Source organism: Lepidochelys kempii, chromosome 7 (genome assembly GCF_965140285.1).
Source record: "Lepidochelys kempii isolate rLepKem1 chromosome 7, rLepKem1.hap1, whole genome shotgun sequence".
Classification (NCBI taxonomy): domain Eukaryota; kingdom Metazoa; phylum Chordata; order Testudines; family Cheloniidae; genus Lepidochelys; species Lepidochelys kempii.
In genome coordinates, this window is record NC_136386.1 from 29,382,788 (window position 1) to 29,398,045 (window position 15,258).

Below are 15,258 nucleotides of genomic sequence, written 5' to 3' on the forward strand. Positions count from 1 at the left end.
TTCTGTGTTGGTGAGTAAAAAACCCAGGTCCCCAGAGGCTGCTTAATGCAGCAGATGAGTCTGCAGGTAGTAAGCAATTGAGTCTCTTGTACTTCTCAACCACAACTGTTAGCCAGTGAAAGGTATTTAAGTGTGAAATGAGCCCTGTTTGGCTTTCTGTGTCTGTAAGGATGGGGAGGAAGGAGGAAGGAATTAGAAATAGACTGAGCCAAATTCCAACCGGGTGAAAGCAGCAGAAACTCCAGTGAGGTCAATGGAGTCATTTACATCAGGTGTGCACTGTGGGGTAATAAAATGTCTGAAGGTGGAGAGTAAATGAGAACCAGAAACAAAAGTAAGAAAAATGATTTATTTATCAATAAAAAGAGGAAAGTTGTACTTAGAAAAATTCATGCTATTCTGCAATCAGAAATACTTAGGATCCCAACCTGAGTTAAAGGGTCAGAATCATTTGTCTTCCCACTGCAATGGCTATTTAGTTAGGGTTACACCATGAGGATGTACTATATTGCATAGTACTATATTTTGCTACCTTTACACATGCGGTACACTCAAAGTGTGTATATCAAAGCCGCTTGCTGATATTTATTTATGGTAACGACATGTTCAGAAGGGTTTCACCTGCAGTTTTACTGTTGTTGGATTTTTTTGTTTTTTGCTTTTTTTTAAATGGAAGAAAATCTTTATTTTAAGCAGTCAAGCAATGATGTTTTACCAGTCAACACACTGCAATACAACATTGAGAATATTCTATAATACAGGTACATTCTGATATTCCTTCATTAATTTTAATAGAAGACAAATTAAATGTTGGGGAAACTTGTGCTAAGTGCCTCATCTCACAGCTGCTCCAAGCTACATTTAAATATATACAACATGTCATTAGAAGCAGTATTTGCCAGAAATCTTGCAGAAAAATTTTTGACCAGAAACAAATCAGGAAAAGATTAATATTCTTCTATGTTGCTTGTATGTATATATTTTGCTACTAGCAATATAGAAAAACAGTAACTTTGTTGCTTTGTCTCTGGTTAAAGGATAATTCTTATGTAACCTACAGTACACAAGATGAATCTCTAAACCCAGTTATTCATAACTAGAAGAGAGGATTATCAATTTAAAACTGTAAATGAGCGCTGCTGTTAACTCTCCTACAAGCTTACCCTTTGGGCTACAAATGTATAAAATAAAGTGATAACACAAGAAATATATTAGTATAAATTTATATGTACAAGAAAGTTAAAATGCAAGAACACTAAAATCCTTCTACTTGCAAGTAAGATCAATTAGAAGTAAAAGGTTTAAAATACTTTCAGTGGCAAAACTCGCAATATACACCATTGCCAGCAACAGTATGCCCTCCGAAAAACTTTTGCTTCCTGTGCCAGCAGGGAACATGAGCCCTTGAGGATCTTTTTCTTGCTATCTCTTTAAATTTATTACTTAAAAAAAATGTTAATCAGTCACAAACTCACAAAATCAAATAAGTGCAGAGATCCGGCTTTTTCTCAGAGGGAAATTTGCCCCTCTGTATCGTAATTTGATGGATTAGGTGTGACTTAATACCTTACAGGCCTTGCCCTGCCCTCTGTGCAGGGATAAATGTCACCCTCTGTCCTTAAGTTACTCAGTGGTGCCTAACTATGGCAGCATTTTTACAAGCCTTTTCAAGGGGTGCTAGAGCTGCGGATAATAATCATCCTGTATGGATTGGAGGAGAGCAGCGACTGAGAGTGAGAAACTATGCAAAGGGACTACTTGTGGGACCCTGTGCCAAGGGGAGGGAACGTTTATGCAGGCCCTTGTGATCCAACCGACAGAGAAACTGGGCCAATAAGTACTTGAGAGAAAAATTGGGCAAAGGAAAGCTTGTTAACTTTTGTTCCTACTGGATTCCTGTCACCTTGGAAGAGGTGGAGTTTTTGGTTTAGCTGAAGAGACGAACAGCTCCCTAGGAAGAGTGGGAAAATTAGGGCTGGCCATCTTCAGACAACATAAAGGCATTCCACTACAGCAATATGGAATATAAATACCTAGCTACAACTGAGAGAGGTTAGGACAGTATGACTGTGCCAGAATGTAAGACCCTTGGTTTCCATAGTGGAAATGACAGCAATTTTTGTTGTGTAACTTCTCATCCATCAAGAAAACAGGAGGCACAAAAAGTGAGGAGTCCAAGACGCCTTTGGAGCTCATGCCATCGCTTTATGTTCCCTGTTGAATGCATTCACATTGCATATTTCTCTGAAGAACTCCTCCAGTTTCTATAGAAAGTGAGATGCCAGACTCTTCGAAGGTAGAGTCAGTGAACTAGCAGTTAAAACACTCAACCTTTCCACTAGAAACTGAACAAATTACATATTTAATAGGATGAAAATCCCAGGCACAGAAAACAAGTCATTTGAAGGAAACAGAAAAATGCTGGCTTGAAGAACTTCAGCTTCTCCTTTCTGTGTCCAAGTTTAACTGGCTCACGTGCAGAAGTACTTAGAGGAGGGGTCAATGGTTCAGATCTCTGAAATAAAATGAAAAGCAAAAAATTAAGGTCAATTATGTAAGAATTACAGTGACTCACAAGTTCCCTCGACAATGGAATAAAAATCTTCTGCCATGTTGGCTTATAGTACGGCAAAGCTGGAAAGTGCCCACTTCCACCCAGCATGGTCCTTCACAGGTAACATGCCAACATAGTCCTTCATGAGCAGACCAGTGCCTGTTACAGATTCTGGGAGATGTCCAATGAGGGCCTCACTTCTAGCTGCCACTCTGTGTTTGGCTACCAGGGGCTGTATTTTTGCCAAAATCCCAGTGAGAAAAGAGAGAGTTATTTTCAAAGATCTATAAAGACTGTACATGAGTGAATGGGCCGATTTTTTTTTTTATTTTTAGTAAAGGCTGCATGTGCCAGTGGGCAAATAATTAACAGATTCTGATGGCAGAAGGGACCACCATGATCATCCAGTCTGATACAACAGGCCATAGAATTTCCCAAAAATAATTCCTAGAGCAGACCTCTTAGAAAATCATCCAATCTTGATTTTAAAATGATCAGTGATAGACTGATCGCACAACCTTTGCTAAACTGTTCCAATGGTCAATTACTCTCACCCTTAAAAAAAACTTGCACCTTATTTCCAGTCTGAATTTGTCTAGATTCAACTTCCAGCCACTGGATCATGTTAGATTTTTCTCAACTAGATTGAAGAGATTATTATTAAATATCAGTTCCCCATGTAGACACTTACAGACTATATTCAAGTCACCCCTTAATCTTCTCTTTGCTAAATTAAAATCTGAACAGATCCAAAGTACCTTTTTCAGAAACCCCAAACCTATACCAAGTAAGGATTAAAAAGGTAAAGGACCCAGGCACAACTCTGAGTTCGCCATTCAAGTTGAGAAGTATGTGTGTGCCCGCACATACAGTTTATAGGTCGAACCACAGCGACAGAGTCTTGTGCAGGTGATAGGACATACTTCTCTACCTGACCTCTTACCACCAAGGTAAATTAGTTGCGGTTTTGCCCTCATCGCAAACTGGGAAATTGAAATCTCTATTACAATTTCAGTCAGACAGCCTCTGTGGTAGATACATAACCCTGTGTGCGTACAAATGTTGTGGATGACTAATGAAACATATACCTATGTACGCTCTGCTTATAAAGAGAGGCACCCACTGGGCAGAATGCAAGGTTTTAAAGGTTCCCATTGGGATCACAGAGAAAAGGAACATTCAGACTCTGACTTTTCAGAAAGATGGTTACTGTGAGCTAGACACTCCCAAACATAATGTAAAGGGGGGAAAAAAACCCCAAACCTTTGGGCCATGTGTTTTTTCTAGCATGTTCACTGCCCAGGGCAATGAAACAAAGAAACTCCTACATAAATGCTCCATAGAATCCTCTATGCCCAATGGAGACAGCTAAATAACATGATATTTCACAAAACCACAGCAACTGAAAAACAACGGTCTCCACAAAATGCCTATAGCTCCGCCACGTATGGGGCGGAGGAGTGGTGGGGGAGAGAAGCAAAGTCAATGGGCAGGTGGTAGAAATCTGCAGGAGGAAGCACTTGTGCATGTTTTAGAGGGATGATGTACAACGGACACAGAAACCAGCATGGCATGTTAATTCTGCCCAAAGCACGATTGGCTTGTGAAGCCCGGAAACAGATGACTTGTGGATCGCATGTAACAGCTGCAAGTCCCATTAAGATGTTCACTGCTGAGTCCTGTAGCTGTGGAGGATCTCACTGTTGGAGAGAGAACGTGAAACCAATTCTCCCAAGTGCCAATGATAAGTCTAAAATCCGTTCAGGAACTAGTGCAGGAGATATGCACTGCCTACCGAGTGAGTGGCTCTTTACAGAGGACACTTGTGCTCCAGAATTGGTTACTAGCTAGCATCTGCATAGACTTTAAGGTGTTGGTTATAATCTATGAAGCACTAAACGGTTTGGTTTGGGACCAGCCTATTTGTGAGACTGCCTCCCTCCTTGTGCCGTGAGAGGGTCACACCAGCGGTGAGTCAACTCTGCTATACCGTTGTATTACTATCAGTAGGTTGTTATTACAGGTAGAGCTGGTAGCAATACCTGTAGTTAGGGCTGGCTAATATTTCCTCTTATAAGCCTCTGTTTTCTGTATCCACTTAAACTAAAGTGTTCTATGCCAGGTATTTGTCCCATGCTGTGGCTTTTTTTTAAACTTTGGCATCAACTGCATAGCCATTCCTGAGAACAGGTTTAGAAACAAATAGTTTTGAATTTTAAGTGTTTCCAACTATCTTTGTCTCTTAGTGCCTCCATCCTGAAGGAGGGATTTGATGTTTGGCAAAGGAATAGTCCTGGGGCACGAAGTGCCTTTTGTTGTCCCGTGAAAACTTACCTAGATTTGATGAAGTTACAAGCCCCTGAAAATTGCTATCTGCACACTCTGTATAGCTGATTAGAAGCTAGTTGGTAAAATCTCTGAACATTCCTTGTGCACAGAGTATGCTCTGGCTACACATAGCTCCCTAACAAAAGCAATTACCCTGAGCATGCTTCAAGACTCTACTAAGCATCTCATGTATGCTGTAAAGGGAAAGGTGTGCTGGACTGGGAGGAGGAATCCACTCTTTCTGGTCTCAACTCTCTGCTGACTGGTGTTAATGATTTTATGCACTTCATGGCCCTAACTTCTTAGCAAAAGCCCTCATACCCTCTACCTTAAAAGGTGTGCAACTATTATTTTGCCCCTCCCTTCACATTCTCCCATTTTACAGATGGGGTAACAAAGTTCACTTCTGGGAGAGCTGGGACTAGAACACAGGTCCTGAGTACGACAGATTCATCTGCGTAGCCATGCTGCCTTTCAGAACAAATGAGCCAGATTTCTGTGGGTGGCTGTTTGTAACCCTTGGATGACAACCCCCTCCAGAGTCAGGAATACAGCCTCAGACTTCTGATTCCTAATGTTCTGTTGCTGTCTAGCAAAGAGCTATTATGTCCTGTGCCAAAGTAGTCTGCCCTCTTAACGGTAATGGTACCTAAGGATCAGTCTACCCCCACCAACTCATGTGGCACTTTGAGATTTTGAAAGGCCTGATTATATACTGTGACGGGGCAAGGCCAGATGGCTATAGAAAAGTAGTGGGAGATAGATATATTAGCTCCAGGCTAAACAAATCCTTGGTACCAGGATAAGTGAAATGGCAGCTGCTCCAGGTCAATTAAGACACCTCCAGGTCAATTAAGAACTTTCCAGAAGGCAGGGAGAATGCTAGGTTGATTGGGACACCTGAAGCCAATCAGGGGCTGGCTGAAACTGGTTAAAAACCTCCCAGTTAGTCAGGTGGGGGCGCATGTCAGGAGCTGTGGGAGGAAGTTGCACTGTTGGAGAGACTGAGTAGTATACACCATAACAGGCACAAGGAAGGAGGCCTGAGGTAAGGGTGAAGTGGAGCTTGAGGAAGTGAGGGCTGCTGTGTGGGGGAAGTAGCTCAGGGAATTGTACATGTCATGTTTCTAAAAGGTCAGCTACCATAGCTGATACTATTAGGGTCCCTGGGCTAGAGCCCAGAGTAGAGGGTGGGCCTGGGCTCCCCACCGGCCACCTTTGCCCCCTGATTAATCACTGAGACTGGGAGATAACAGAGACTGTACAAGGAAGGATAACTTCTCCTCACCTCCCTCACTGGCTTATGATGAAAATGGCTCAGTAGACTATGACCCTTGTCTCTAGAGAGAGAAGGGTTATGTGGAGGGTCACAGTGAGCCTCTGAGGCTAGCAAAATCTGCCAGGAAATGCGGGACCCATGGAGGCAAGGACAGAGTATTGTCACAATATATACACACGAGGCTGTAGGAGTTATTGATGGTCCCAGGACCACTCCCTTTCTAAGAGGTGTTTGGGAGGAAATCCCATCATTGTGTCTTTAAAGGCCAGGAGCAGGAGGCTTCTAGAGAGGGTGGGGCAAGGCTCCCCTCTCACCCAACTATCTGGGGATGAGCTGGGAGAAGGAGACCAGCATAAATCCTGCCTCCTCCCTCACAGCAGGGCAGACACTAGCAAGAGAAGGCTGGCCCGCTGAATCCTCTGACCCTGAGGATGCAGGTGTGGGGAGGGAAGAGAGAAGGGCCAGCTGAGGCAGAAGCTATCCCAGGTCCTACTGAGGGCTAAATTACAGTTCAGCTTCAAGGAGGAGACCTGGGAACTCCTGGCTTAAGGAGAGAGAGAATAACTGAATGAATTACCCAGCTCCAGGAGGAGCGCTCGGGCTCCTCGTTAGGGAACAACCTACTGGACGGGAACAGAGCCCAGTGGTGGCTTTCAGTTAAAGGTTCTTCTGGTCTTTGGGGCTTATTTGTTTGGGATGTTTGTTTGGACTTGTTACCCCTGAAAAAGGATTGAACTCAGGTTCACCCACCTGCGTGGCTGAGCCACGTAAACACCTGTGAGGAGGAAACTAAGGCAGGGAGTGCCTGCAGTGCTACAGGGTAGTCATGCCCCATGACATGTCCCCTTCTAGTGGCAAGTCCAAAAAAAGAAGTTACTCCTTTAGATCCACAGCACAGATCTCTCTCACTTTAGCTAAAGGTCTTCAGTTCCAATTCTGCTGGTGACCCTAGCAGATGTTAGATATGATTCTAAATGATGGAATTTGGGTTTTTCTCAATTTTCCTTTTTAAAACCCCAGGAATCCACGTACAAACACCCTACCTTTAAAAGGAAGTTGAGGTTGCAGAGTGGAGCTCTTAAAAGCGAGGGAAATATGAGAATTAAAGTTAATTAAGGAACCTTAATTTGGCCCCCTTGTGTGTATGCATTATGGTAGGATAAATACAGAATTACCTAATACTAGTTCAGCAGTTCCCTTGCCTCACCATTGAACAGTATGGGGTATGAATGAGGAAAAGGGTTGTAAGAAGTGAAAGAAAGTTTAGATATGAGGGCTGGGACCTAGTAGTCTCCTCTTGGCTTCCATTGCTGGCTCTTGCACAGGCTTCTTGTGTGACGTTAGGCAAGGCTCGAGGGCTGAACTAAGGTTGCACAGGCTTTTGCAATTCCAGAATTCCCTAACCTCTGAGTGCTTGACTTTGCAACCATAGTGTTCATAGTTTTGTTTTGGTTTTTTTTTTTTTTTGTATGTAATGCTAGAGAATGCTACTCTGTAGAAGGGATGAGGCTGACTGAGATGGTTGTTCTGACTTCGTAATTTTGAATAGCTGGCAGGGCACTTGGAGAAAATATATGGATGCCTTTTTAATGTTACATTTTTGAAATAAAATTAATGTAACTGTCTTTGCTGCTGTTTCTGGAGCTTGCCCATCTGATGGGGGATGTGTATGAGGCTGTGCAGTGTCATGTGGGATTAGTGTGGGGATCTGGCATACTATGGGATTACTACTGGCAGTTCCATGCAATGGTTTCGTCCACAGGCCTTCTTGAAAAGGGATTTGGGATTAAGAGGACATGCCCCCCTGTGCAGAGGGCCAAAGCAAGGCACATGGTATACAATTTAAATCCTCTGTTGAGGGTGTAAGTGTGATGGTAGTCGTACCCTGCTCTTGGGCTTGCCTTCTGCGCTGTGATGAATTTCAGCCAGAATGCAGCCTCTCAATGCTGCTGAGATCTACATTTTGATCTTTCACAAGCTCTTCTATGCTTACATAGAAGGGTAAATCAGAGCCTCTTATTTTCAAGTACCTTCCACATTGAGGAGTAGCCTTACACTGCTCGGGTGGGGGAAATAACACAGTTCTACCACATTTATCAAAGCAACCTATAGTGCAGAATTTCCTGGGTTGGGCTTCCTACAAACAGGAAGAAGTGCATCCTGGGAAAACCACAGGGCACAGTAAATGAAGTCTAACATCTCTACTGCTGCCTAACATTGTATTGGGTTAACAATAAACCATACCAGTAACTTGGATAAAGTCTTTTATGTGTTAATAACTGACTGGCATAGCAATATACTGCAAATGCAAACCTGCCTAGTAAAAAAGCTTTTGTGGTAGAAGGGTAAAAGTACAGTTTTCAGTCCCTTGATTTGGCTTTGTGAGCACTGAGAAGAAGGAGTGGCTTTTTCTGAGGCATGCTCTCTACGACTTCAAGAGGGGCCCCTCGTATGTTCCCTCTGTGGAGTACAAAACTGTCTTCTATATGCCTAAGTCTTTTTTTGCGCTTTGCAGTCAAAATCCAGTATCCAATTCATTGATAATCCCTAGTATTTATAATCTCATTCAAGAACAGTGTGAAGAATACACTTGTTCTCCCTCTACAGAGATAATACAGATAAACTTTAAAGGGGGAAATGGCCAGGTTAAAAAAAACCATGATTTTCAGGCTCTGATGAGGAGTGTGGGAGGCTGTATGAGTGGGTACTGTCGGTTGGGTGGAAGGCAATAGAAAAAAATTTGAAAGGATCATAACTCACCTTCTTGTCACTTACTGTCTTGAGGCTGTCTCAGCCACTGGTTTCTGCACTCCAAAGGCAGTGATAAAAATATTCACAACTACTATAATGAACACCAGTCCAGTTGCAAGGTTATTGAGGACATCCAGCTTGGCATGCTTTGTAGGGTTATTAAGGTCATATTTTACTTGAAAGGAAAAGAGAAAAGTGGTATTTTTACTATCAAAACACATTAACATACATGGTAAAAAGCTTTTTATTATTTATCTTATATAAAGATTTCTCTTTACCCCTCACTAGATGCCAGACCCATCCGCCCTGCAAAAAGGGAAGTTAGCATTGCAGCCAATGTTGCAAAATCTGAGGACTAATTTCATTTGTGATGAATATGTAATATCCTCTTATACTGTAAGAGCCATATTCTGCTCTTAGATACATTTGTGCAGCTCCCACTGACTTGCTATGTGTAGCTAGATGCAGAATGTATCCTACAGAAATGATATCCCCAACACTTGTAGCTCTTAATATTCCCTACAGTACATTGAATTTCTTTCTTTCCAAAAGGAAAACTGTCATAATGCAAAATTTAAATATTTTTTATTACTTTACCTCTTGAAAACATGTCTTTACTCATTTATCAGATGATCTACCAATGAGAACCAGTAAAGTCTAGCCTCTTATGCCAGAATAGGCTGTATATCCTTTCTAGATAGCCCAATCATCTCTCTCCCATCTGTTCCAATAGGAGATCTCTGTACCTGCCCCCATATCTACCCACTGATGGCTATTCCTACGGCTTCTGGTTCTTATTTTTAGAAAGCAGGAGCATTATTTCATCTATGATACATTAACAGAGAGTGAAATTTCAAAGCATCACAGCTTGCAGTCACTCTTATTTTGAGCATCAGCTGTGTCAACATTGTTTTCTTTTCTTTGCTTGCACTTTTCCTTGCTTTAACTGCTGAGGGGAGGACAAATAAGAGAAGATAAAATTAGATTGGTGTAGGCCTCATTTCCAGATCTTGTAAACTGTATATATGAGTAATATTAAATATGAATATGCTTGTGTAGGATTGTGTGAAATTTGGCAGGACTGTTCAGCATTATGGCAAGCCAAAAATCTCCTCTGACCACTTTTTCTCTAAACAGGGGCTCTGTAATTTATAGCCTGATTCAAATATCATTGAAGTTGGTAGGCAGACTGTCATTGATTTCAGTGGGCTTTGGATCAGGCCCTTAAAGAGAACTAATGAGAGGACATCTTCCTCTAACTTTGGTTGGTAGTAAGATACATAAATTATATAAACAAAAGAAATCTGAATAAAATGTTAAGTACCATGCAGGCTCTGGCAGCAACAGTGTCATAAACAGTGTTACCAAAGCCCCTTGATGTGCAGTTTGCGAACTCTGTTATACAAATCAGGGTGGGGGGTTTTTAGCATATGGGTAGGGCCCTATCAAATTCACGGCCATGAAAAACACGTCACGGACCGTGAAAGCTGGTCTTTTGTGTGCTTTTACCCTATACTATATATATTTCACAGGGGAGACCAGCATTTCTCAAAATTGGGGGTCCTGACCTAAAAGGGAGTTGCAGGGGGGTCACGGTATTGCCACTCCTTACTTCTGCGCTGCCTTCAGAGCTGGGCAGCGGAGAGCGGCAGCGCCTGTAGGCCAGGTGCCCAGCTCTGAAGACAGCGCCCAGCCAGAAGCAGCGCTGAAGTCAGGGTAGCAGTTCTGCAGCCTCCCCCTACAATAACCTTGCGACCCACTCCCACAAATCCTATTCGGGGTCAGGACCCCTACGATTACAACATGATGAAATTTCAGATTTAAATAGCTGTAATCATGAATTTTATTATTTTTAAAAATCCTATGGCCATGAAATTGACCAAAATGGACCATGAATTTGGTAGGGCCCTACATGTGGGCACTGTCAACACTGAAGAACTACTGACCCCATTTGTACTTAAACTAACTCAGTTACAAACGGTTCAGTGAATCCCGGCTAGTCATGCTGAATTAGTTTATGACCCATTGCAGGTTTGCCCTGCGTCCATGCTAGTGGTGCCCTAAACTCTCTCGATTCCAAAGGCTCCTGGGGATCTGTCCCATAGTTCTCGGCTCTGTTCCCAGAAGCAGCATGCTGGGAGAGACTTCCCAAGCCAGCCAGAACACTGTAGGGCAGTAGTGGGGGGACTGTGTGACCATTTCAGCTACTCTGCACCTACACTGACACTAAAACTTTTTGGGAGTTAACCCCATAGGCAACCCTGAAAAAACAGGTTATGTAGCGTGGCTGGTAGCATGCTTGTCATTTGTGTGTGTGGAGGTGTGTCTTCTAACATCTCCTGGATCATTGTAATGCATGGCAGTTCCAGACAAATGAACTACAACTCCTTTCTTGTAGTATTTAAGAAAAGGGTTTATTAAGGCTGGCTGCTGGTGGAGGGGGAAAAAAGACAATGTATATGTACCTAGAGGATCTCATGTGTTAGACATCAGGTTACAGAGAAATGTCATTTTGATGATTCATCAAAATTGGGGGCAAGGAAGTAGGTAAAATACAGCTCCATCTAGTAAAGCAGAACTCTTGAGATTTCAGATGGAATTATAGTAATCCTATTTCATTATTATAGTACGAAACATGCAGCTAACCTCAACCGTTCTTTAGTACAGTTATTCCTACTCCTTTTGTCATAGTAATCCAATCCCACTATCATTTCAGGCAGCCTAAACTATTTCAAAATACTCTCTTTTTCCCCATTCTAAAAAGTTGTTAACGCTGCCATGGCACCTTCAAGGAAAAGTGTGCAGAAAACCAGTCTCTCCAAAGGACAGGCCATGTGTAATCTTCCATCAGTTTAGAACCAGAAGGAAATAGCAAACTTATTTCTCAAATAGCAGACCCATTCTGCACTTGGTCTGTGTTTGTGACAGGGAATACTGGCCCTTTATGGCAGGCTCATGGCCCTGTTGCTGGTTCAACCCAGAACATGGGAATTCTTCAGAGTTCTTGTTCCCACTTCTGATGGGAGTTGGAGGCTCACAGCAAGGAATGATGGGAAGGAGTGCCAGGATATATTTTGCCTCCCAGTGAGACCACTCTGGGCCTCATCTGAGCAATTGGAGGAAGCTGCCTAGAAAGCTGGATAGCTAGAGAAGAGAACCCTGGGAGCAAGAGCAGCCTTGAGCAAGGACACATTTGGGGAGGGTGGTTGGGTGTTGGACTGAGCGCTTGCCGCCCCCTCTTTCGAAGCTGGAGTTTCTAGGAGAGGGTGGAAGAAAGAGGGAGAAGAGTTGCTGATCTTCTCTAGAGAAGGGTGAAAACTGGCATACTCTGGGACTGATCTATAACAAAGGGAAAGAGACTGAATAATGGCTTCAACTTCCATTACCCTGAAAGGGGGGGATGGGGAAGTTTTTGTTTGGCCAGAGAGCTAACCTGTCTGTCCAACAACCATACACTGAGGCAGCAGACATATCTGCACTGTGAAAGGCAAGCTGCCTTTACAGTGTCTCATGCCTTCATTTCATTTATACCAAGGAGGGGTCCAACTTGACTGCTTTGATCTCCACTGTGGTTAGTGCAGGGGTGCCGGAACAATTTGCATAGTGGGGTGCTGAGAGCCATTGAACTAAACTGTAAACCCTGTCTAGAATGGAAACCACTTCAAGCTAGGGGGTGCGGCCGCACCCCCAGCATCCCTAGTTCCAGCACCTATGTGGCAGTGTGTCACTGGGGAAGAGCCTCTCAAATAGGAACACCCTAAGCAATTCAGAGCTCTATAAGTCATGCCAACACTTAACACATCTAGAAATTCACAGGCAGCAAGTGCTAATCTTAAAGCACCAGCTAAATGTGCTGGCTGAACACCACTCTGTTTACTAAGTGGGCTGCTACACAGCTGCCTTATCTCTAGCTTCTGAACAGTTTGGGTGTAGCCCCCAAATAGAACACATTACAGGTTGACAAAAGGTATGGGTTAGAGAAGAAAGGTCCACATCTGAAAGAAGATTGCAGCCTGCTAGCCAGATGTAAATGTTAAAAAGCAGTGTCTGCCACTGCTGAGAGATGGATTATTCAGCAGCAATGGGGCTCAAACCAGTCTCTCAGCAACAATCAAAGAGAAATCAGGGGTGGGGTGGAGGGGTTCTTTAAGTGCCCTGTGTGAACTCTGGCTTCTGCTTTCCAGACTTCTCCTTTTTACGTATGGAAAAACACAAATATCTTACGGGCTTAATTTCAAAAGAAGAGCCTTTCAAATCTACCTGAGAAATGTTTATATATATATATATATATATATACAGCTGTCAGTAGCAAGGGGCTGATCCAATGCCTTCTGAAGTCAGTAGGACTCCCACTTATTTCAATGGGCTGTGGCACAGGCTGTTATTGAGGGGCTGTTGGTGGAAAACCTAAGCCTGTCCTCTGGCAACTTGCATAAGCATCTCAGGTCAACTCTTTAAACTTGAGCTGCAGATATTTTCGGTGTCGGTTTCCTTTTGACTAGGTGATTCTTATGAATGTTACAGCCCCAGATACAGGCCTTTTCTAAAAACTTTGCAAAGTGATGCTGGAATCTCACTACACATCTCACTCCTGTGATGGCAAAGTATATGCAAAGACTACCAAAGATTCTGATAGTGACAATGCAAATGATTCTACTTTCAAAAATGTTTTGGAAGAATGCTGCATAATTCCTTGGTGCTCTCCACTCTCATCCCAGAGACGCATGTTAGCAAATTCTAGGTTATAGTCCGTTAGCATCATTTATTTGGAATTTTCCACCAAAATGGATACTGGACCACTAATGCAACCATGGGATTGGAGTATAGGAAATGGATTCCCCTGCACCCACCCTCCATGCACATCCCTTCTATTGAGGTCAGTGTTTTGCATAAGGAGCACAGGATCAAGCCCTTTGCCCACACAACACAGTTGCTCTGTTAATTTAGAAGGAGTCTAACTTTAAACTCAGAACTTGGATAACTAGTTCTTGGGTCTTGGATTTTCATCTGCAGTATAAATACAGACATTCCTAGTGCTGGTACAGTAAATGTCGGTATTTTGAAAAAAATCAATAAAAATGCTGCATTAATTTCCAGCTGCATGAAACGGCAATGGGGTCTGTAAATTCGAGGATAATAGAAAATGCAAAAAGCAGAACTTGGATTCTACATAGATCAGTCCCTTTGATTTAATCCAAATTATTTAATATAATGGCAACATTCCCATTGAAGCCCAATGCAGCTAGGATTTCACCCTCTATCTTTAAATAAGTCCTAATAATAAATATATCATCTTAAATATTTTTCAGAAAAAGTATAAATGCTTTCTCTACTGATGTTTTCTTTAGTCTTACCAGTAATCAGACACATGTAACACTGGTAATAATGAATATTAATAGTGACAATAAGTTCAAAATCAAAGTGATCTTGATACTTGTGCTAGAATCTCCTCACCATTCCAGAAGATGGTCCCCAGGCATAGACATATCAGCTTTTACTCTGATGTTATATGTCCTGTTGGCCCAAAAGTCAAGATGAAGTGATGGTGGCTTGATCATGGGTTAGACATGTCTTTGGTGTGAAGAAATTCTATCTTAGCTGTTTGTTAGCTATACCATTCCTCAAATAGAATCCAGGATCTTGCCTTTGAACAATTCTCTAATAGCTTATGGCTGTCAATCCATTTCTTTCAAGGGATTATATACCAATAAGAGATGCTATAAAGAGTGAATTTCTTCTTCTTAGCTTTAAGTCCAGTTAATACTTCTAAAAATCACTAGTGTCAAAACCTGTAACGACTTTGGCATCCTTGACTATATCTTTCCATTGTTCTTTGTACGATACGTGTGGTAACCAGAATGTCAGTATTCTAAAATACTCCTTAATGCCATTTATGGTACATGCAAAGTAATATGAGTTCCCCTATTTACCCCATAAGGCTGGGAGTTTTCAAATAAGTTCATTTTATTCTTACCAAGCCTTATGCTGATGTCTAGTACTCAGGACCAAATTCTTCTTTCACTCACACTGGTTTAAAGTCGTTAAAGCCATGTACAGCATCAGTGTAAAAGAAATTTGGGGTAGGGGTGTAACTAGTGATAAACTAAAGAAAACATCTAGGGTACCACTATTAGTCTGTCACATTGGTAATGTGGGGGTGGAGGACTGTAGTGTCACTTCTAATAAAGATGTTGGGGAGGAGGTGTAATCTACTCTTTTACTGCTGTTGCTACAGAATAACTTTTTGGTCATTCCTTAAGACTCTGTTGCTTCTAATTGCATGAGGCTATGGTGCATAAAGAGCCTGCCCTATATAGATTTTTGTTGTTGTTTAAAGTGCACTGTA

General features: G+C 42.3%; 1 protein-coding gene across 1 annotated transcript in view; it reads right to left on the reverse strand.

The window, feature by feature from the left end:
• Nucleotides 1-335: 335 nt before the first annotated feature.
• Nucleotides 336-15,258, reverse strand: part of NINJ1 (ninjurin 1) — a 34,685-nt gene continuing 19,762 nt past the window's right edge. Inside the window, exons 3-4 of the mRNA XM_073351577.2 lie at nucleotides 8,922-9,087; nucleotides 336-2,515 (exon numbers count right to left, since the gene is read on the reverse strand). Coding sequence (XP_073207678.1) covers nucleotides 8,933-9,087 — 155 coding nt within the window. The 3' untranslated portion in view covers nucleotides 336-2,515; nucleotides 8,922-8,932. The remainder of the gene's footprint in view (nucleotides 2,516-8,921; nucleotides 9,088-15,258) is intronic.